This window comes from Artemia franciscana, chromosome 15 (assembly GCF_032884065.1).
Source record: "Artemia franciscana chromosome 15, ASM3288406v1, whole genome shotgun sequence".
Taxonomy (NCBI): domain Eukaryota; kingdom Metazoa; phylum Arthropoda; class Branchiopoda; order Anostraca; family Artemiidae; genus Artemia; species Artemia franciscana.
The window spans coordinates 42610174-42633212 of NC_088877.1; the positions used below are offsets into that span (position 1 = coordinate 42610174).

The 23039-nt window shown below is 37.3% G+C and overlaps 1 protein-coding gene across 2 annotated transcripts in view; it reads left to right on the forward strand.

The window, feature by feature from the left end:
• LOC136036504 (methyl farnesoate epoxidase-like) overlaps positions 1-23039 on the forward strand; it is a 77681-nt gene that overhangs the window by 44908 nt on the left and 9734 nt on the right. For both annotated transcript variants that reach the window (XM_065718792.1, XM_065718791.1), the window contains exons 3-5: positions 2219-2613; positions 5336-5435; positions 16394-16565. In XM_065718792.1, coding sequence (XP_065574864.1) covers positions 2219-2613; positions 5336-5435; positions 16394-16565 — 667 coding nt within the window. The remainder of the gene's footprint in view (positions 1-2218; positions 2614-5335; positions 5436-16393; positions 16566-23039) is intronic.

The following is a 23039-nucleotide window of genomic DNA, read 5'->3' on the forward strand; positions in this document are numbered from 1 at the left end:
CCCGATAAAAACTCCTGCGTACGTGCCTGTGGTTTGGTGCTACAACTTCACCTGTATTCTCTGATACATAGTCTCTGACTATACTCTGACATATACAAAATTGACATAGGCCTATGCCATAAAAGGTTATAAAATAAACCATAAAACCAACCATAAAAGGTTATGCCATAAGGTATATGCCATAAAACTCCACTTAAGGTTTCACATCACAGGCACTGGCTGAAAGACAAGCAAAAACTATATTTTTTGGCCTCAGGCAAAAATCTTACTCAATGGTCCAAAATGCAATGATATATGAACCCAATCGAAGATGCGGTCTTCCCTTATAAGCTTTGGAGGTTAGACCCTTTTCAATCTCTCGGAATTGGCTAAAATTGGCTGCATAAAATAAGACAAACAAGACACAACCAGAGCTTCAGCCCCTCAGCAGTAATTCCAAACTTTTTACTTTCATGTGCTTGCTTTTTGACACGAAAACTGTTCGGTGTAAAAAGTCTACTTATTATGTTCTGGCAGAAGTATATTTTAGTTTGGAATTCGTAAAATTACTGCTACTACTACTAATAACTCACTGCAGCACCAAGCCTAATGCCTCCTTCTTTACACCCTCTCAGGAAGTTCCCACTTCCTTTAAATCTTTATTTATGGCATCCTTATTTTATGGCATAACCTTTCTTTCATTATAGCCCTAGAAAGCGGGATTGAATCACATTTTTCGTACAACCTACTGTTTGAAATACGGTCAGTCAGCCGGGTAATCAGAACAATCCGTAGGCAATTTCTCTGGAAAACATCTAGTAAATTTTCATCTGCTTTTCGGAGCACCCATGCTTTAGAGCCATATTTGACCACTATCATCACTGTAGCTTCTAATATTCTAATCTTGGTTTGCAGATTTATCTGTCTATTCTTCCAAACTTTTTTTAACTGTGAAAAAACACCCTGAGCCTTAGCTATTCTACTTTTAACATCTTCACTGCTCCCACCACCCCTACTAATAATACTACCAAGGTAAGTAAAGCTGCCAACCTGATCAGTATTTTCGTTGCCCAACGTTACCTTTTCATCTTCACTTATTCCTAGCCTTTGTGACTTAGTCTTCTTCACATTAATTTTCGAGCCTATTCTAGCACCCTGAACTCGCAAAAACTCTAAAAGTTCATTCATTTTGCTCACACTTTCATCTAATATGCTGAAATCATCAGCATAATCCAAGTCCAGGAGTGTTTTTCCTCCCCATTTGATTCCATGGTCTCCAATTGCCTTTCCTGTGCTCCTCAAGGCGAAGTCCATCAAAATGATCCATATAAAGGGGGATAGAAGACAACCTTGCTTAACTCCTGAGTTAATACAAAACCAGTTGCTAACCTCAATTCCTACCTTAACCGCAGCGGTATTATTCTCGTACACAGCACAAATTACTTTAATGTATTTTTCTGGTATACAATATAAGGATAAGACCTTTGCTAACGCTCTTCTATCAACAGAATCGAAAGCTTGCTCATAATAGATGAAACTGAGGACCAAAGGTGTTTGACAACGAAGGGACTTCTCAATTATTAGCCTAAGAGTGAAAACTTGGTCGACACATCCTCTACCTTTTCTAAAACCACACTGTTCTTCCCTTAAAACTTTGTCTACATCATCTCTCAGTCTAAAAAGTATCATATTACTCAGTAATTTGCTACCTACAGAAACCAAACTAATGCCTCGATAATTACGATACTCACTTTTGTCACCTTTTTTATACAGTGGTTTAATTCGTAAAATTCGTTTCTATAAAATTATTATGTTTTGTTTGCCATCACTGCTTATTTTAGAAAATATCACAATGAATGTTAAAATATAATAGACTACTATAAAATGTAAAAATTAGACTGACTTGACTCGACATCCGAGAAAGTCATCTAATCTGTATTTTCTACCAGACAAAAAGTACAAGAACTATTTGTAAAAATCCTGTGACTTAAAATATACTTGTTTTTTACTGGCTTAAACTTCCACACCGAAAAACCAATCAGGAGGAACTTAACTTTTGTGTTTCTTTTTACCGGTTTAAAATTTCAAACCTAAACCTAGGAGAACCAAGAAACCATTCCAGAAAAACATGATCGGCTTACTAAAATAGGTCACAGATGGTATTACATGAAAGCACGCCTTTCCCCTAGAATTGTAGAAAGGCAAACGTGCCTTTCCTTTTTGATTCTACCTTTTCCAGGTTTGATGTCAACAAATGGTAAAGATTGGGAAAGGCTTAGAGTCCTGGTGGCGAAAAATTTGAAGGTAGCTTCTGAAAAACTGGAAGAAATATTCAACCGTCAAATTCAGAAGCTGCTGAGGAATATTGAGTTAAAACACGAAATCATAGATGTTCACCTGCTTTTTCCCGAATTTGTTTTAAGAATATTATGGGAGGTTTTAACAAGTGAAGAAATGCAAGAGAATGACGAAGAATTTCAAAATTTCATTGCTAAGAATAGAAGTTTCTTCAGAAATGGAAATCTGCTCACAAATATATTATTTTTTACACCTTCACTCCAATGGACTTTAAAGTTATTTCCATCATATAGACGATTTAGTGAGGCTAACACAGTCTTGCAAAAAATGGTAACTGTAAGTTGAATTTTTGTTGCTATCTCTATCTGTATTTGACTGGTTCATACGAAATTTTTACATTGATCATTTGCGCAGTATTATTATGAAGTATTAGTATATTGTATTGCGTTATGTCGTCATTGTTGCAGCGGGTATAAACCCACACTGAGAAACTGAGAGGCCTTTGGTTCAAACCTGGTAGTAGCAAAGCTTACCCCCTCTAGAAGTGACGATCTCAAATTAAATTAAATGACAAAAACCAAGTTTTCAAATGTAAGTAAAGAGCAATATTAAAAATTACAAGAATCAGGACCTACTCCAAATTTTCTCCTCTATCCCCATTTCTACGCTAAAGCATAGCTTGTACATCAATGCTCCGAAAACAGTAATCATCCCTTAAAAGGTGCAGTCTCTGACAACTTTTTGGGGATAAAAGGTAAAGGGGTCTGAAATAAATAATTATCATTTAAGTTATAATTATAATGCTTCAAGGGGAAAAAAATATTCCGGAGTGATACCTCGCCTATTGCATCCTTCTACAGATAATCATGCGCTACATTGCGCCAGCATTTTTATTGCATGTATACTCCGAAAAAAATCGTGTAATTAAATTGAAAATATGTCCTGTATGTTGGTCTAAAAGCCCCCCAGGAAATATTTAAATTTTGGCTTAAAGTGCTCTTTTTGAGCCTTGAGGCACCCCCTTTCCCCACAAAAAGATAAGCTTGCTTTTCCAGCTAATATCTAGTTTGCAAGTTTACAACACAGTAGAATCGTGACAATTGCTGTCTACTATAACGGTATAATTTATTTGAAACTTGTCTATGTTGGATAACTACTACTTCACCGTCCAGAAGCATGGTCTCTGAAACTGGAAGGAGGCGTCTATTAAATTGAATAATCTTATATAAATTTTCATTCAAGCGTGTTCTGGCCAAGCTTTGCGCTCTGCCGGCAGCTTTTTTCTGGGATGAGCAGCTATATAGCGTAGCTGTTTTTATATACGCTAATGAGGCCAGGGCGGACTCCTGGCTGAAAAAAAACCCAAAATAAAGAAGTGAATTATTCTTTTTCTCTCTATATGAAGATTTGTGGACTTATGCTACTGGTGCTCCAGTAGATATACTCCTTGCTGGATCTTCGCATCTATGTATGTTAGTATAGATACTATAAGTATAGATTTATAATTGATAATATACATCAAATGCATGGTTTCAGAATGTCCTGTTCAACACTTGGACCCATAAAATATGTTTGGTTTGGCTAGAGACTTTAGTTGTATAATCTATTGTTAAGTTATGTTTAAGAGAATGTATGCACTGATGGAGCCTCGAGGGCCTAGAAAAAAGAAAAAACTATCCAGTAAAAACAGTAAGTGTTAAAGAAAAAAGAAAGGAATACGAATTAAAAAATAACTAATTCTAATCAGCAAATTGGGTTAGATCGTCATATTGATGCCAGGTTGTACTTTGGCAAATTTTCAAATCCTTTTTCGAACTCGTCGCAGCTTTAGACCACCTGATGCTAAAACACTAGTAAAGATATTTACTAGTAAAGAATTAAATTCACTAGTAAAGAGTAAAAAGTAAAGTAGTAAAATTTACTAGTAAAGAAATTTACTTTAGTAAAGAAATGTTCTTCCGCCATTACAGGTACCCAAAAAAGTTTCAAAATAATGTATCTAATCTCTGTATTTTATGATCTTATCCCTTTAAATAATTGACTTTGTCCACTAAGACTGTATTCAAAATTTTTGTAGTTCGTTTGTGGGGGAAGGGGATGGAGCGAACCATTTTTTATTGGGATGCCAACCGTGGTCAGGGTTTTTTTTTGCTACTACATGGTCAAGTGGTTTGTTTCTGTTTAAGGTCTTCAATATGCTTAAAACCGATAGACCTCTTTACGGACACAGCTTTGTTGTCATAATTTTAACTTTAAAAGTACTTAAAAAGTATTTTAAAAGTACTTAACTTTAAAAGTACTTAACTTTTAAAAGTACTTAATTTGAAAATGACTTTAACTTTAAACATATATTTTCTGCGTCTCTCTAAATTTTTCTCCTGTCCTTCAAATGCTTTAACAATATTTTGGTAAATAGTATTAATTATTCCTATACAGAACTCCTATTTTTTTTTTTTAAAGCAACGATTCTCAAATTTCACTTTATTTTTTTTTTCGCATTATTATCTGCTATCAAAAAGTGGCAAAGTCTCTAAATTTTTCTTCTGTCCTCCAAATACTTTAGCAATATTTTGGTAAATAATATTAATTATTCATATACAGAACCCCAAATTTTCTTTTTTTTAAAGCAACGATTCTCAAATTTTCACTTTATCTTCTTTTTACATTATTATCTGCTATCAAAAAGTGGCAAAAATAATTCATATACTGGAGTGTTCTAGAATGCAAGGTTTTGTTAATTACTACCCCTGGAAGCGTATATTTTATCGCTTAAAATATTTTAGTGTTTACGCTTTTCGCAAAAACCACCTCTCATCATAGACGTAAAATCTTATGTGGAATGAAAACAAGTTGTAATCGAGGGACGGGTTGAGTAATTTAAAATGACAGCAGAATAATGCTATATAATTTAAAAGTATATTTTCAAGGAGATATTTTGTGTTGGCTTAATGTTTAAATGTGTTGGCAAAATGTTTCTGTTATTATTTATATAAATTTTCAAGCTACTGATTTAAATCTTAAATATCTGTATAAAAAGTACAAAGCTTATCTGTTTCAGAAAGTAGTTCAACGTCGGAAAGAGGCTGGATACAATAGCACCTGTTTTATTGACAGTTTCATTCGTGGGATGTCAGAGCAGTCCAGGAAAGCTTTCAATGGTAAGCATTAACTATATTACTATTTCAGATAGTAATTGAAATGAAAAAAAAAGTTATTTTATCCATTTTATCCGTCGGATGGCACTCAAAGAAAGCTGTCAGTGAAACGCACGGACTTTGTACTACTGTTTTAAGCCTTGTCTTCAGTATGGCTTTTTCAGGCGAAGTGGGCCGAGTAAAAACAGCTTTTATGTTAATTGAAAAACAAACATTCCTGAAAAATTGATTTCAGATGCACTTGATATATCCTTTTGAGCTATAAAAAGTATTAACGGAGACTGGGGTTGCCTGAAACACTAAAAAAGCACGAGTAACATTGCCTGAAAAAGCTATAATGAAGACAATGCCTTAGAAAGCTATTAATTTTTTTTTTGGAAACTAGCACAATAACAGAAAGAGGCTGGTTGATATAAATCCTTCTTCATTGACAGTTTTGTACATTGGGTGGCTGATCAGTCCGAGAAACTTTATATTGGCAAACCCGGACTTTCTATTATTGTTTCAGAAAGTAACTAAAATTTTTCAAAAATTTGTTTTCGGCCTTTTACCCGTCAGATGGCTGATCAGGAAGGATGGACATCACATTTATATTCAGGAGGTGGAGCTTCAAGCGCATAGAGTATTTACTACTGTGCCAGACTGGTTTCAACTTGCTATTAAATAAAAAAAACTAGTTTTTTTTCAACTGAAAGTAAGGAGCGATATTAAAACTTAAAACGAACAGAAATTACTCCGTATATGAAATGGGTTGTCCCCTCCGCAATCCCTCGCTCTTTACGCTATAGTTTTTAATTGTTTTAAAAAGTAGAATTGTGGCAAAGAGTCAAACTTTAGCGTAAAGAGCGAGGGATTGCGGAGGGGACAACCCATTTCATATACGGAGTAACTTCTGTTCGTTTTAAGTTTTAATGTCGCTCCTTACTTTCAGTTTAAAAAAACTAGCATTTTATTTAATTTCTGAAAGTTTTTGAATTAATCCATTTTTGATTTTGGCTCTCCGCACATAAATTATTAAAATGAAATTTGCATATTAATTCTTTTTTGGCTGAATGGCTTTTTCTTAGTTTTGATCAGATGATTTTGAGAAATAATGGGTGGGGAAGGAGGCCTAGTTGCCCTCAAATTTTTCGGTTACTTAAAAAGGCAACTAGAACTTTTAATTTTTAACGAACGTTTTTATTAGTAAAAAATATACGTAACTTAAGAATTAACTTACGTAACAAACTTTTATATTCTTATGTTTTTTATTATGTAAATGAGGGGGGTTTGTCCCCTCGTTAATACCTCACTCTTTACACTAAATCTTAAGTTTTGTCCCAGTTCTTTAAGAATGACCCCTGAATCAGAAAGGCCGTAGAATAAAAGTTGAAATTACTAAAAATAGTTTAGCATGAAGAGCAAGGTATTTATCTCCTCCTAAATACCTCACTCTTTATGCTAAAGTATTTATAGAACCCTTTATATGCGTAGTAATCTCTGTTCGTTTTAAGTTTTAATGCTACTCCTTACTTTCAGTTGAAAAAACTTTTTCATGTTTATTTTTTCATTCTTTTTTCTATAGTAATGGTAGAAAATCCCGCGCCCTTTTCATTGAATTTCTCTTCCCCCATGACATATTCCTCCAAGGAAAGATACTCCCACATAGCCGTCTCCCCTCAACCCCACCCTCAAACCTAAAAAATCCCCCTGAAAACGTCTGTACACTTCCCAATAACCATTACTGTATGTAAACACCGGAAAAACTTTGTAACTAGCAGCCTCTCTCCTAGGGACTTTTGGGGAGTGAGTCATCCCAAAGACATAGTTATTATGGTTTTTGACTATGTGGAACAAAATGGCTATCACAAATTTTGATCCGTTGACTTTGGGAAAAAATGAGCGTGGGAGGGGCCTAGGTGCCCTCCAGTTTTTTGGTCACTTTAAAAGGGCACTAGAACTTTTCATTTCCTTTAAAATGAGCCCTCGTGCGACATTCTAGGACCCCTTGGTCGATACGATGACCCCTGGGGAAAAAAAAAAACAACAAATAAACACACACCTGTGACCTGTCTTGTGGCAAAAAATACGAAATTCCACTTTTTTGTAGATAGGAGCTTGAAATTTTGCTATCAGGTTCTCTGATACGCTGAATGCGATGGTGTGATTTTCGTTAAGATTCTTTGACTTTTAGGGGGTGTTTCCCCTATTTTCCAAAATAAGGCAAATTTTCTCAGGCTTGTAACTTTTGATGAGAAAGATTAAATTTGATTAAACTTATATATTTAAAATCAGCATGAAAATTTGATTCTTTTGATGTATCTTTTGATGTATCTTTTTAGCAACAAAATTCCGTTTTTTAGAGTTTCGTTTACTGTTGAGCCGGGTCGCTCCTTACTACAGTTCGTTACCACGAACTGTTTGAAAAGCCGATGTCGCTTGTCCATATTTTCCTATAGATTTTGTTGGCTATTTCACCACTATTTTCAATCCAACTCCTGAGATACTTAAATTCCTTGACCTGCTCAATTGTTTTATCTTTGCATTTATTGTTTTATCTCTGCTCAATTGTTATATATATATATATATATATATATATATATATATATATATATATATATATATATATATATATATATATATATATATATATATATATATATATATATATATATATATATATATATATATATATATATATATATATATATATATATATATATATATATATATATATATAGTAAGACTAACTGTAATAGCAGTAGCAACACTAGTACAAGTATCAGCAGCACCTATTGGCTTTTGGTCAGTTGAACACCCCCCTTATCAAGCCCTGGACGTTTCAACTTCATACAGATAGCCGTTTCCATGGCATTACCGATATGCCCTTTTGATAGCCTGTTTATTCATAGTTTTAATTTAGTTCAACTTCCCCAAAATGTTTAATACCCAAATCTGTTCTTGAGATATGCCTTTTTGACAATCCGCATGCTCAAAGTGTGTTTTTATTTAGTTCACATTTTACCTTAATATTCTCGCAACTTTTTATCTTCATACACTTAGCCTTAATAGTATTATTATCTGAGTGGAGCAGTAGTAGTGTTGTATTTTCCCCTCCCCTCCCCTTTCCCAGTGTTTTTGGTAGTGGTAGCAGTAGTAGGGGTAGTTTTAGTAGTAGTAGCAGCAGTATTAGCAGTAGTCAGGGCTACCACGTATGGGGAGAGGGAGAACACCCCCTCCCCCTCTCCCCTAAATATTTTGGTCACTCGGTAATTAAAAATAAGTCGGTAAAATCATGGATCTTCATGCCACGATTTTTCCAACGCCGCTAGAATTCTTTGTTTGGTTCAATAAAGACCACGAAAATACTGACATGTCGTCTACAGAAATTTTGAACTTGATCGGTAAACGCAGAAGTTTTACTGACTCCTGGCATGATTTTACAGAGATGGTGCCATAGCTTTCCATTAGGTTAAATAATCTTCAATATAAAAGTGACATGATATGTACCGAAATCAAAATCTAAATCGGTTGGTAAATGCCGCGGTTTTACCGACTCGTCTAGTGATTTTATGTATTATATACAAAACGGACCTTATGCTAATTATTGACAAGAAATAGTCTGTAAAAATAACCAGCTAATCGGTAAAATCTCTTGCTCTCCACCCTTAAAAAAAAATTTGGCTAGTAACGACACTGGCAGTGGTAATAGTAATAGCAATAGTAGTAGTAGTAGGAGCGTGTGCAAGTATTGCCATTTTGGTCAATTGAGCATCTCCCTGATCATTTCGTGAAAGTTCAATTAATTATCTCAGTCATTCATGAGTTATGCCCTTTTGACAACCCGTTTGCACATAACGTCAAAGAGTCTCCCCAACATTCTCTGTAAAGCTCACATGAAAGATTAAAGTCTTTCTCAAATTAAAGGGCTGCTTCCTCATCAACGCCCCGCTCTTTACGCTAAAGTTTTACTCTTTCTCTCAACTCTGCTTTTTAAAACAGTAAAAAACTTTAGCGTAAAGAGCGGGGCGTTGATGAGGAAGCAGCCCTTTTCATGAACGAAGTAATTTCTGTTCGTTTTAAGTTTTAATGTCGCTCCTTACTTTCAGCTAAAAAAACATTGTTTTTTTTCTGAACGTTTTTGAATCAATGCATGTTTTGATTTTGGCTCTCCGCTGAGGAATAATTAACACGAAATTTGCAAGTTTCTTTTTTTTGGCTAAATGGCTTTCTCATTGTTTTGATCGAATGATTTTGAGAAAAAAAGGAATGGTGGAGGAAGCCTAGTTGCCCTGCGATTTTTTGACTACTTAAAAAGGCAACTAGAACTTTTAATTTTTTACGAATGTTTGTACTAGTAAAAGATAAACGTAACTTATATATTAGCTTACGTAGCGAACTTTTGTAATCTCATGTTTTATTACATATATGAGGGGTTCACCCCCTCGTCAGTACCTTGCTCTTACACTAAAGATTAAATTTTGTCCCAATTCATTAAGAATGACCCCTGAATCACAAAAGCCTTAGAATAAATAGTTGAAATCACTAAAAATACTTTAGCGTGAAGAGCGAGGTATTAGGAGGAGGTGAGACCCTCATATGCGTAATAATTTCTGTTCGTTTTAAGTTATAATACTGCTCCTTACTTCCAGTTGAAAAAAAACTTTTCATATTTATTTTTTTCATTTCTTTTCTTCCCCCATGACATATTCCTCGATGGAAAGTTCCTCCAAGATATCCTCCTCTTTTCAACCCCTCCCCCAACCAAAAAAATCCCCCTGAAAACGTCTATACACTTTCTAATAAGCATTACTATATGTAAGCACTGGTCAAAGTTTGTAACTTGTAGCACCTCCCACGGGGACTGTGGGGGAGTGAGTCGTCCCCAAAGACATAGTTATAAGGTTTTTCGACTACGTTGAATAAAATGGCTATCTCAGAATTTTGATCCGTTGACTTTGGGAAAATAATCAGCGTGGGAGGGGGCCTAGGTGCCCTCCAATTTTTTTGGTCACTTAAAAAGGGCACTAGAACTTTTCATTTCTGTTAGAATGAGCCCTCTCGCAAGATTCTAGGACCAGTGGGTCGATACGATCACCCCTAGGAAAAAAAAACAAAAAAAAACAAACAAACAAACAAATAAACATGCATCCGTAATCTGCCTTCTGGCAAAAAATACAAAACTCCACATTTTTATAGATAGGAGCTTGAAACTTGTACATTAGGGTTCTCTGATACGCTGAATCTGATGGTGTGATTTTCGTTAAGATTGTATGACTTTTAGGGGGTGTTTCCCCCTATTTTCTAAAATAAGGCAAATTTTCTCACGCTAGTAACTTTTGATGGGTAAGACTAAACTTGATGAAACATATATATTTAAATCAGCATTAAAATGCGATTCTTTTGATGTAGCTATTGTTATCAAAATTCCATTTTTTGGAGTTTTGGTTACTATTGAGCCGGGTCGCTCCTTACTACAGTTCGTTACCACGAACTGTTTGATGGAAGCGCGCTAACAAAAATTTTTCACTTCATATCATCTGCAAGAAATTTTCTGGGTGGAATTTTCAGCTAGAATGAAATTGTCTTGGGGGAATTATCCTGGAAAGGGAGAAGAAAATTTCTACGGGAAAACAACTTACCACGGTGGAATTTTCCCATAGGTGAAGAGAATTTTTCATAGAGGGGGAGCCGGATATCTCGGTGTTCTTATAAGCGAACAAAAATTAAATTATAAAAAAGTTTCTTCAACTGAAAGTAAGGAACAACATGAAAACTTAATCAGACAGAAATTATTACGTATATAAAAGTGGTTTCCCACTCCTCAATACCTTGCTCTTTACGCTAATTTCCTAATTCTCTTGACTTATCCCAATTCCTTAAGATCGACTCCTGAAATACAATGGCTGTTTAATAAGAATAATAAGCTTTTTCTTAAAGTTGTAATCATCTGTTATGAAAGAGTGTCGCTGGGTGCAGAGCGGGAGAGGGGATGGTGCCTGAAACCACCTTGAGGGAGCCAGATTTTCAGGCATGATCTGATTAACAAACAAAAATTATAAGAGAAAAATAATATGTAACATATTTAATGAAAAGACATATATAATGAAAGAGAAATGCTGGTTGCATTTCACCAATGCAACAGCACAAACACATAAAAAAAAGAAAAAAAGGAAAACAGAAGGAAAAAAGGAAGACTGTTTTCCTACATTAGTGATTAATATAGTTCAGCACTTGAATGAGGCCTTAACCCTACTCATCCATACAATCACCTAGGTCAAACAACATAACCATACACAATCAACCATAAATAATAATCCATGGACAGGCAGTCGTGTCGTCAGTAAGTATAAGTCATCATTTACCAAACAATAAAATCAGTAAAAAAAAGAAGAAAAAAAGACAAATAATTCAGAGGCAACAAGCCAACACAAGGGATCAAAAATAAATATAACAGAAAAATAAGTTCTTTCAACTTAAAGTACAAAACAAGATTGAAAAAAAGCCAAAAATTAGTTCATATATGAGTGGACTAATTTCCCTTGCTCATTAAAATAAGGTCACTATTCCTTTGACAAAGCTTTTTTTTCTAATTAAACGGCCCTAATGCTTATGAAGTCCTTAAGGAATTGGGATAAAAGTCAAACTTCAGCGTTAAGAGAGAGGGCTTTAAGAGGGGAAGTCCCCTCATATATTGAAAAATTCTGTCAATTTAAAGTTTTAATGTAGGTTCTTACTTTTAGTTGGAAAACTTGTTTTTCTATTTAATTTCTTTAGAGGGTTGCTGTATTTGATAATTTGATATTGATAATTTATCTACTATGGGTGGCCTCTCTGTGGTAGCATAATGTTTGTAGGTATGGATATATAATGAGAAGGAGGTAATAGGCTTGAGACTGTCTGTGCAGGATTTTGACTCTTGTTGGTAGAAAAGCATCGCCAAGAGCTGAAAACCATGTTGTAACAAAGAATAGGCCCAGCATTGCGCAAAACCTCACTTCATACTGGAGGTGCGAAGGACTTCTCGGTTTTCTGTTCTAAGCTGGCTTAAGCACTTCGGTGTAGACTTGAGAAGATGGGTAGGTCCCCGTCCTTCATTGATATCTGGAACCATTGCTTTTTCTGAGGACAAAATAATTTCACTGATTTGAAGAACGTGAATATTGGAACTTGGGACGTTTTGATGTTAAAAAATGACTATCCAATCGACATTTTGACTGACGAATTGAGACGATTTGAACTGGACTAATTAGGAGTTTCAGAAACTCATATCCAAGGGATAGGAAGCATGACAATAGGTTATGTAGAATTTGTTTACTTAGGCGGGAAGGATGGGGTACATAGACAAGGAGTAGGACTCATGATAAATAAGGAAGCTGTTCAGTCTTGTTTAGGCTGGGAAGGTATTGAGAGTGTGAATACTAATCACTCATTTTACGACTAAAAAGTTCAGGGTATCAGTTATAGTAGTATTTATCCCTGTAGAGCCGACTGACGGAGATACTAGAGATTCAAATTTTACCTTTATTTTAATTTTACTTACAGTTACAGAAGCAAATAGACAGGGTCCCAGGTAGAAATATGGTGTTTTTAATTTGAAGATTTTAACGCCCAGGTCTGTAGAAATAGGAATCAATGGTTTCCTAGCCTAGGTAGATTTGGTTTAAGAAAAGGTAACAGCAATGGCTACAGACTGTTGCAATTTTGTGGGTAAAACAATCTAGTTATAACCAATACGATGTTTGGTCATAAAATGGCCCATCAGTTAACATGGTATTCACGTGATGGTATGACAGCAAACCTTATCGATTATGTTATAGTAAGCCAAAGACTGGCAGGATCAATACAACATACAAGGGCATATAGGAGTGCTGTAATTGATGGAAAAAGTAAAGATCACCACCTTGTAGTGTGTGGGGTTAATTTAAAGTTGAAATTTCGGAAGAGTAACTACCTTCTGGGAAGTTAGGATGTGAGTAGACTCCAAGAAGAGAATTTGAGAGCAAATTTTCAGGAACGGTTGAATGCTAAACTGGAGATATTAAAGTTTTACAACGTGGAAGATGGATGAAATTATTTTAGGAAAACAATTTGTGAAGTTGCTATTGGTTTCTTTGGGAAGAAATTTAGGATTGCAGATAGGATATAAGTGAAAAAGCTTTATGTTTGATAGTGAGGAGAGTGAGGAGTTAGGGCTTTACAAGGTTTATTGGAGTGATAGATCATATGAAAATGAAAGGAATGTAAATTAAGTGGAGAAAGAGTTAAAATATGAACTAAGGAGGTGTGAAGTGGAGGTCATGGATAAAATTGCCGAGGATCTGGAAGATGCTGCTATACGGCATATTAGTGAAATATTGTACTGGCGTGTTAATAAATTGAGAGAGAGAGTAGTCAATCTGGACCTGTCCCAGTTAAAGATAAGAACGGGGCTACAATTAGTGATAAGAAAAGAGTTAAAGAGAGATGGGCTGAACATTTTGAGAATGTGCTAAACAGAGATAGAGGTGCAGGAAAAGATGTAGAAGAAAATAAAAAAATTGTGACACCTTAGATGTGAAGGAAGATTTTTTTTGTGAGGAAGAATTAGTGACAGTACTAAAAGGATTAAAAAATAATTAGCCTCCAGGTACTGATAGTGGGGAAAATGTGTTCCTTAAATATGGCGGCTCTGAGGCTAAAAATAAGTTACTGAAGAATATAAATGTGAATTCTCGAAAAAGGGGAAGTATCTAGCGATTTTAGGAAAACCTTAATTAAACCAGTATATAAGAAAGGTGAAAAGAGTGAGTATGGTAATTACCGAGGCATTAGTCTGGTCTCTGTAGGTAGCAAATTACTCAGTAATAAGATACTTTTTAGACTGAGAGATGCTGTAGATAAGGTTTAAAGATAAGCTACGGTAGAAAAAGTAGAAATTGTTTTATAAAATCATAAAATTAAATAAAAATCTCAATTTTATCAAATAAAAAACAAGTTTTTTTTAACTGCAAGTAAGGAGTGACATTAAAACTTAAAACGAACAGAAATTACTCCTAATATGAAAGGGGTTGCCCCCCCCCCCCCCGTAACGCCTCGCTCTTTACGCTAAGTTTGACTCTGTCAGAACTCTACTTTTTAAAACAATAAAAAAGAATTAGTGTAAAGAGCGAGGCGTTACGGAGGGGACAACCTGTATTTTTTAGTTAACATCGGAACGTTTTGAATTAATACATGTTTTGATTTTCGCTCACCGCACATGAATAATTAAAATGAAATTTGAATATTAAACTTTTTGGCTAAATGGCTTTCTCATAGTTTTGATAGAATTATTTCGATGAAAATAGGGGTCGGGGGAGGCCTTGCTGCCCTCTAATTTTTGGGTACTTAAAAAAGTAACTATATTTTTTTTTTGTGCGAACGTTTTTGTTAGTAATAAACATACGCACCTTACGAATTAATTTACGTAACGAAATTCTATATTTGCGTATTTTTATTACGTATATGAGGGGGGTTTGCCCCCTGGTAAATACCTCACTCTTTACACTAAAGCTTGAATTACATCCAGAACCTTTAAGAATGACCCCTGAATCACAAAGGCTGTAGAATAAATAGTTGAAATAACTAAAAATACTTTAGCGCAAAGAGCAAGGCATTGTGGAGAAGACGAACCCCCTTATAAACGTAATATGTTATGTTCGTTTTAAGTTTTAATGCTACTCATTTCGTCCAGGAGAAAAAAAAATTAGTTAGTTTCTCGTTGTTTTTTCTTAAAAAATGCTAGAAAATCCTGCGCCCCCTTCACGGAAATTCTCTTCCCTCATGATAAATTCCACCATAGAAAGATCCTCCTACGTAATCCCCTCCCCCGACCCACTCCCATCCCAACGCGAAAAAGTCCCCCTGAAAACGTCCGTACACTTCATAATAACCATTACAATATGTAAATAATGGTCAAAGTTTGAAATTTGTAGCCCCTCTCCCGGGAACTGTTGGGTTTAAGTCGTCCCCAAAGACATGGTTATTAGTTTTTCAACTAAGCTGAACAGAATGGCTATCTAAAAATTTTGATCCACTGACTTTGGGGGGAAAATGTGCATGGGAGAGGGCCTAGGTGTCCTCCAATTTTTTGGTCACTTAAAAAGGGCACTAGAACTTTTAATTTCCGTTAGAATAAGCCCTCTCGCAACATTATAGGACCACTTGGTTGATACGATCACCCCTGGGCAAAAAAAACTAAACAAAAACAGACAAACAAATAAACACGCATCCGTGATCTGGGTTCTGGCAAAAAACACAAAATTCCACATTTTTGGAGATCTCCATTTTCCTATACTCCTATATTCGTTAAGATTCTATGACTTTTTGGAGGGGGGAGGGTCCCCCTATTTTCTATAATAAGGCAAATTTTCTCAGGCTCGTAACTTTTGAAGGGTATAACTAAACTTGATGAAACTTATGCATTTAAAACCAGCATTAAAATGTCATTCTTTTGATGTAACTATTGGTATCAAAATTCCATTTTTTAGAGGTTCGATTACATTTGAGCCAAAGGGATAGTAACCGGTTATGAAATTTATTTGCTAACACGGTTATGCAAATGAGGTTCGTTTTGGCCCTGTTATGGCCATACTACTAACAAGACGTTGTTCATTGTATATTACGTAGTTCATAGTATTTTTATTGTATCTCATCAGTTTGTTCATAGTATTCATCTTGTATTGTAACATATATTCTATATATAGCTTTATATTCATGATATAGCTATTTTATGTATTGTTTTGATGTTTTCTTCTCATTCTTTTTTTTTATTTTAGACTCCTTCTTTTTTTTAGTTGCTGTGGCCTTGATTCTTTCGTTCTCAACGCTGAGGATGCCATGCTGCATAGAAGTGAAAAATTTTTCGTTTTCCTTTCTCTTTTTCCATCTGTCTAGACTTTATGATTTTTTTTCATTCAGAGAATGAGAAATCAAAGATTTTGATCTTGAATCTTTTTTTTCAGAACAGACTCTAATTGTTACAGTAATGGACATTTTTAATGCAGGCGCGGAAAGCACAGGAAATGCTATAGGGTTTGCAATGCTTAGACTACTACACTATCCTAATTACTACCAAAGAATATTGGAAGAAATACGAGACGATCAGAAAGTCAACAGCACTAAAATACAGAATAGGTAAGATATATTTATTTTATAAGAAAGGATTGGAATTTCTTATATTACTAATTTGGTTTCCTGTTAAGGAAAAATATACTGTTTTTTGAATTTTTCAGGGGAAGGATATACTAAAATATATTTTCCTAGATACCATTTTAAGGGATCTTAAATTATTTTTATTATAATACCAAGAAATATGAGAAATCTAACTGTAGCATTCGATTCTAAAAACCATTTTTATACGAAACACTTTGCGACTGAGAACGGTGTATTTTTTGTGACAAAATTCACGGCATCAGGCTTCTAGAAACTTAGGGTCAGATATACCACTCGTCAACCGCTTTTTTAGGTTTTTTATGGCACTCGGTATCTACCAAATAGTTAACTCCGGAGAGTTAACTCCGCCTGTAATCATACAGCCAGTCCCAAGCCTGGATAAAGGAGGAGGGTTTGGCGGCAGACTAGCAGCCTGCCCCTGGAAAAAAGATTTGCCATAGAACCGTCTAATTGAGAGCCAACATGATACCGACTATGCAACCTGCCGACGACTATGGACCACCCCCGGACTCCTTGACGACGAATTCGGACCGCCCCGGACACGATTTTTGAAAACGAATTGCGAAATTAAACTTGGTTTTTGGAACGTAAGGACCATGGTTCAACTTTCTAAAACAGAACAGGTTGTGAATGAGATGGACAATTATGGCCTTGACATCCTAGCTCTGTCGGAAGTCCGTTGGACTGGTGCAGGTAGTCAAACCCTCAAGAAGGGATCCACAATCCTGCACAGTGGCACCGAAAAAAAGAAAGAAGCAGGCGTCGCCATAATGCTGTCGAAATCTGCGTCCAGAGCCCTAACGAAATGGACGCCTATAAATGAGAGGATCATCGTGGCACGGTTCACAGGTCGCCAAGCTAAGTTAACAGTAGTCGCATGTTACGCACCAACTAATGAGGCAGACGATACCACAAAAGATAACTTCTACAACACCCTACAAGCTGTCGCCAAGGATATCCCCAGCCACGATCTCGTCTGCTTTGTTGGTGACTTCAACGCCAAGGTGGGGAGCGACAAGTCCTATTGTCCTGAGGTTCCTGGGAGCCAAGGCCTCGGCGAAATAAATGAGAATGGGATACTGTTAGCTGACTTCGCACTAACAAATGACCTTATCATCGGAGGAACCCAGTTTCAGCATAAAACTATCCACAAATACTCATGGAACTCGCCTGATGGTCGAACCCACAACCAGATTGACCATATCTTGATAAAAAAAAAAGTGGAAGTCAAGCCTTCAAGATGTAAGAGCCTACAGAGGAGCCGACGTCGCCTCAGACAACGCCTTGATGATTGCAAAGCTGTCCCTCAAACTGAAAGCCACAAAAAAATCCCAAACCAAAGAGAAACCTGCCAACGACTCTGAAAAGCTCTCAAACGCAGCAGTTCGTCATAGGTTAAACATACAGCTTACAAACAGGTTTGAGAGCTTGGCCCTAGATTTGGATAGAGAAGCCACTGTGGAGACAACCTGGGCCACCCTAAAAGAAGCCTACAACCAGACAGCAATAGAAACAATTGGGCACAAAAAAAGACCCAAAGACGAGTGGTTATCCGATAAGACATGGAACCTTATCGAAGAGCGTCGGAAACTAAAACAACGTCTTCTAAATGATGGAGATAACAGCGACACAGTCTTGAGTAACCAGCTGTATCGATACCAAGACAAGCTGGTGAAAAAGAGCGCAAGGGGAGATAAACGGAACTTTCTAGAACAAAAGGCAGCTATGGCAGAAGAAGCGGCCAAGCGCGGCGATTCCAGAGCCGTCTATAAAATCACCAATGAAATCATCGGGAAACGTCGCAACCTAAATGGACCAGTAAAAGACGGAAACGGGAAGACAGTTACAGCCCCCGATGAAATCTCTGAAGTTTGGGCCCAACACTTCGAGAAAGTTCTCAACCGACCTAGTCTTCCGAACACAGCAGATATCCCCACAACCCCTTTCCTGGAACTTCAAATCAATACGGAAGAACCGTCAACCGAAGAACTGGTACTAGCCGCTCGCAAACTGAAGAACGGCAGAGCACCAGGAAGCGACAGGATATCAGCAGAAATGATCAAAGCCTCTTTAGGCGCTTGCATAACTGTGTGGATCACATTCTTTGCATGTATATGGAAATCAGAGAAAGTCCCCGAAGAATGGAGAAAAAGCACACTCATCAAGCTTTTTAAGAAAGGAGATGCAGCAAAATGCGATAACTGGAGGGGCATCAGTCTCCTTTCTATCCCGGGGAAACTATTCTCACAGATAATCCTTCGTCGCATCCAGACAGCCTTAGATAAGCACTTGCGAGACGAGCAACATGGCTTCCGCCCATCCCGCTCCTGCTCCGACCTTATATATGTCCTACGCATGATGATCGAGGAATGCAATGAATGGAGGCAAAAGATGTACCTTGTCTTTGTGGATTTCGAAAAAGCCTTCGATTCAATACACCGAGATTCGCTGTGGAATATCCTCCGATATTACGGCATTCCAGAAAAACTTGTATCCTTGATCATTGCCCTATATGAAAACACCGAGTGCTGCGTTCGGACCCACGAAGGAAATACAAGGTATTTCCATATCATGTCCGGTGTCAAACAGGGGTGTGTCCTCTCCCCCTTGCTTTTTGTCCTTGTAATCGATTATGTGCTCCGAGACTGCACGGGGTTTGGTATCCAAATCTGCGACAACAAACGACTAGCAGATCTTGATTTCGCCGACGACATCACCCTGATGGAAGCAAACAAGGAAAGGCTCCAGGATCTTCTCGAAGTAATCCGAGAGAAAGCGAGTCTTTTGGGACTAAAGATCAACTCGGACAAAACAAAAAGCATGGCAACGAGCGACTCACCACTGGGCTTAAAGTGCGGGGACAATACAGTAGAGCAGGTAGTGGATTTTAGATACCTTGGAAGTACAGTCGAACGAACTGGATCCAGCGAAAAGGAGGTGCAGTCTAGGATTGGACAAGCCAGTGGAGCTTTTAATTGACTAAAGCCAGTGTGGCGATCGAAAAAGTACTCCCTGAGACTGAAAATGAGGCTGTTCAACATTAACGTCATCTCCGCCCTCCTTTATAGCTGTGAATGTTGGAAACTAAACCAACACCAAGAAAAGAGGATTCTTGCCTTCGAGAACAACTGTCTTCGCAGAATACTGAACATTAACTGGAGAGACCACATAACCAACCAGACTGTTCGGTCTATCTCGCGCCAGCCCCTGGTAACAGATGTCATACGCCAACGAAGATGGCGCTACCTGGGGCATGTTATCCGTATGGCGGGAGATAGACTCCCCAGAACTGTACTGGAGTGGCAACCCGAGGGAACCCGAAGAAGAGGGAAGCCGAAGAATACACTTCGTCGTACGTACCAGCGGGACCTAAAACACATCAATGCGATAGTCCAACCCCAGTGGGAAGACGTCTGGGCTGCAGCACATATGAGGGACGACTGGCGGCTCTTTTTGGATGCCCTGGGTGCCTCTGGCGGCACAAGAGGAACTAAGGTCTAAGGTAAGGTAAGGTATCTACCAAATGACATATAGCGATCGCAAATTCTGTCGGTCGGTCTCTCTGTCTGTCTGTCCCGGTTTTGCTACTTTAGGCACTACCAGGTAAGCTAGGACGATGAAACCAGACCAGATTTGATTAAAAAATGTTTAGTTTCCCCGATTCGTCGACCATCTGGGGGGGGGGGAGGAGGGGGGTGGTTAAATCTGAAAAATTAGAAAAATGAGATATTTTTAATTTACGAACAGGTTATCGGATCTTAATTAATTTTTTTTTATGAGGATATCGTGTCTCAGAGCTCTTATTTTAAATCTCGACCGAATCCGTTGACATTGGGGAAGATGGGGGGGGGGACCTAAAATCTTGGAAAACCCTTAGAGTGGAAAGATCGGGATGAAACTTGGTGTTAAAAATATGCATCAGTCCTAGATACGTGAATGACATAGCCAGAACGGATCCGCTCTCTTTGGGGGAGTTGGGGAAGGGAAGGTTAATTCTGAAAAATTAGAAAAAATGAGGTATTTTAAACTTACGAAGGACTGATCGGATTTTAATGAAATTTTATGTTTCGAAGGATATCGTGTTTCGAAGCTCTTATTTTAAATCCCTGCCAGATCTGGTCACATTTGGGGGAGTTGCGGGGGGGGGGGACCTAAAATCTTGGGAAACACTTAGAATGAAGGGATCGGGATGAAACTTGGTGGGAAAAATAAGCACAAGTCCTAGATACGTGATTGACATAATCAAAACGGATCCGATCTCTTTGGGGGAGATGGGAGGGGGGTTAATTCTGAAAAAATAGAAAAAATGAGGCATTTTTAACTTACGAAGGAGTGATCGGAGCTTAACGAAATTCCATATTTAGAAGGACCTCGTAACTCGGATATCTTTTTTTAAATCCCGACTGGATCCAGTGTCGTTGGGGGGAGGGGGAACCGGAAATCTTGGAAAACGCTTAAAACAGGGAGATCAGGATTAAACTTGGTGGGAAGAATAGGCCCAAGTCCAATATACGTGACTGACATAACCGGACCGGATTCGCTCTCTTTGGTGGAGTTGGGGGGGGGGGGCAATTCTGAACAGTTAGAAAAAATGAGGTATTTGTAACTTATGAACGGGTGATCAGATCTTAATGAAATATTATATTTAGAAGGATCTTGTGCTTTAGAGCTCTTATTTTATAAATCCCGACCTGGTCGGGTTACATTGGGGAGGCGGAGGGGGAAAACCGGAAATCTTGGAAACGTGAAAATTGAGGTATCTTTATCTTACGAATGGGTGATCGGATCTTAATGAAACTTGATATGTAGAAAGATCTTATATCTCAGATGCTACGTTTTCAATTCGAATTGGATCCGTAGATATAGGAGGTTGGAGGGGGAAACAGAAATCTTGGAAACCGGGAATCTTGGAAAACACTTAGAGTAGAGAGATCGGGATGAAACTTGGTGGGAAGAACAAGCACAAGTCTTAAATCATGATTGACATAACCGGACTGAATTTGTTCTCTTCGGGGGAGCTGGGGGTTGTTAATTTGGAAAAATTAGAAAATTGAGGTATTTTTAATTTAAGAACGGATGACCAGATCTTAATTAAATTTAATATTGAGAAGGAACTCATGTCTCAGAGCTCTTATTTCAAACCCCGACCAGATTTGTTGACATTGGGGGGAGTTGTAGGGGGAAACCGGAAATATTGGAAAACGCTTAGAGTGGGATGAAACTTGGTGGGTAGAATAAGTAAATGTCGTAGATACGTGATTGACGTAACCGGAATGGATCTGCTCTCGTTGGGGGAGTTAGGGGGTAGGGTCTTCTGGACGTTCTAGGACGATGAAAATTGGTAGGTTTGTCAGCTAGCTGCACAGATTGACTTGATAATGTCGTTTTCCCCGATTAGATCATCGGGGAGGGGGCTGAAGGGAGAGAAAAATTAGAAAATTTGAGGTATTTTTAACTTAAGAGTGGGTGATTAGATCTAAATGAATTTTGGTACTTAGAAGGACCGCGTGACTCAGAGCTCTTATATTAAATCCCGACCGGCACTAAGCCTCTGATTTTCCTTTTAAATCAATCTATTGATTCTTAGAATTTTGTTAGAGCTCATACCATATGAGCTGTTGGTTCTTCCTACCTCGTCACAAGTGCCATATGAGCTCTTAGTTCTTGTTTTTTCCTAGAACAATTGGGTTTCTGTTGGGTTTCCTTTTCAAGGAATCAACATACGGGTTTTAAGGGATAAAATCCCTTGGAAACGCCTTCCAAACCAAAGTGGAGTATCTTACGAGGTTTATCATCAAGTAATCATTGCAGGACGTCACCTGGTGTAGGTATTCCTCTGGTGTGGTCAAACTAAACTCTTAAGAAAACCTGCAAAAAGCAGACATCTATATTCGGCAACTTTTCTAGCAATTTTGGGTCACTGTGGGCCGTGGTTCGTCCTATAGTAAGTTGCAGCTACCGCTGCAACATTGATCAACCTAAGAAATGTTGGATCATTGTTTCTTGTGTGGGATTTATATTTGAATCACGATTTATATTTGGATATATATTTGTATAAAGACATACATTTCCGGTCCCTATTGAATTCATTAACTTATAAATTTTTATTTCAAATACATTTTTACGATTTACAATTTTGGAAAACATTAGATCTTATTTTGCAAGAAACTTACAAACGGAGAATTTATTTTCCATATATATATCATGAAAAGAGAAATCACCAATGCAACAGCACAAAAAAAAAAAAAAAAAAAAAAAAAAAAAAAAAAAAAAAAAAACCAGCACTAGACCAGCACTTGAATGAGGCCTTAACCCTACTCATCCATACAATCACATAGGTCAAACAGCATAGCCACACACACTCAACCATAAAGAATAATCCATGGACAGGCAGTCATGTCGTCAATAAGTATAAGTCGTCATTTACCAAACAAT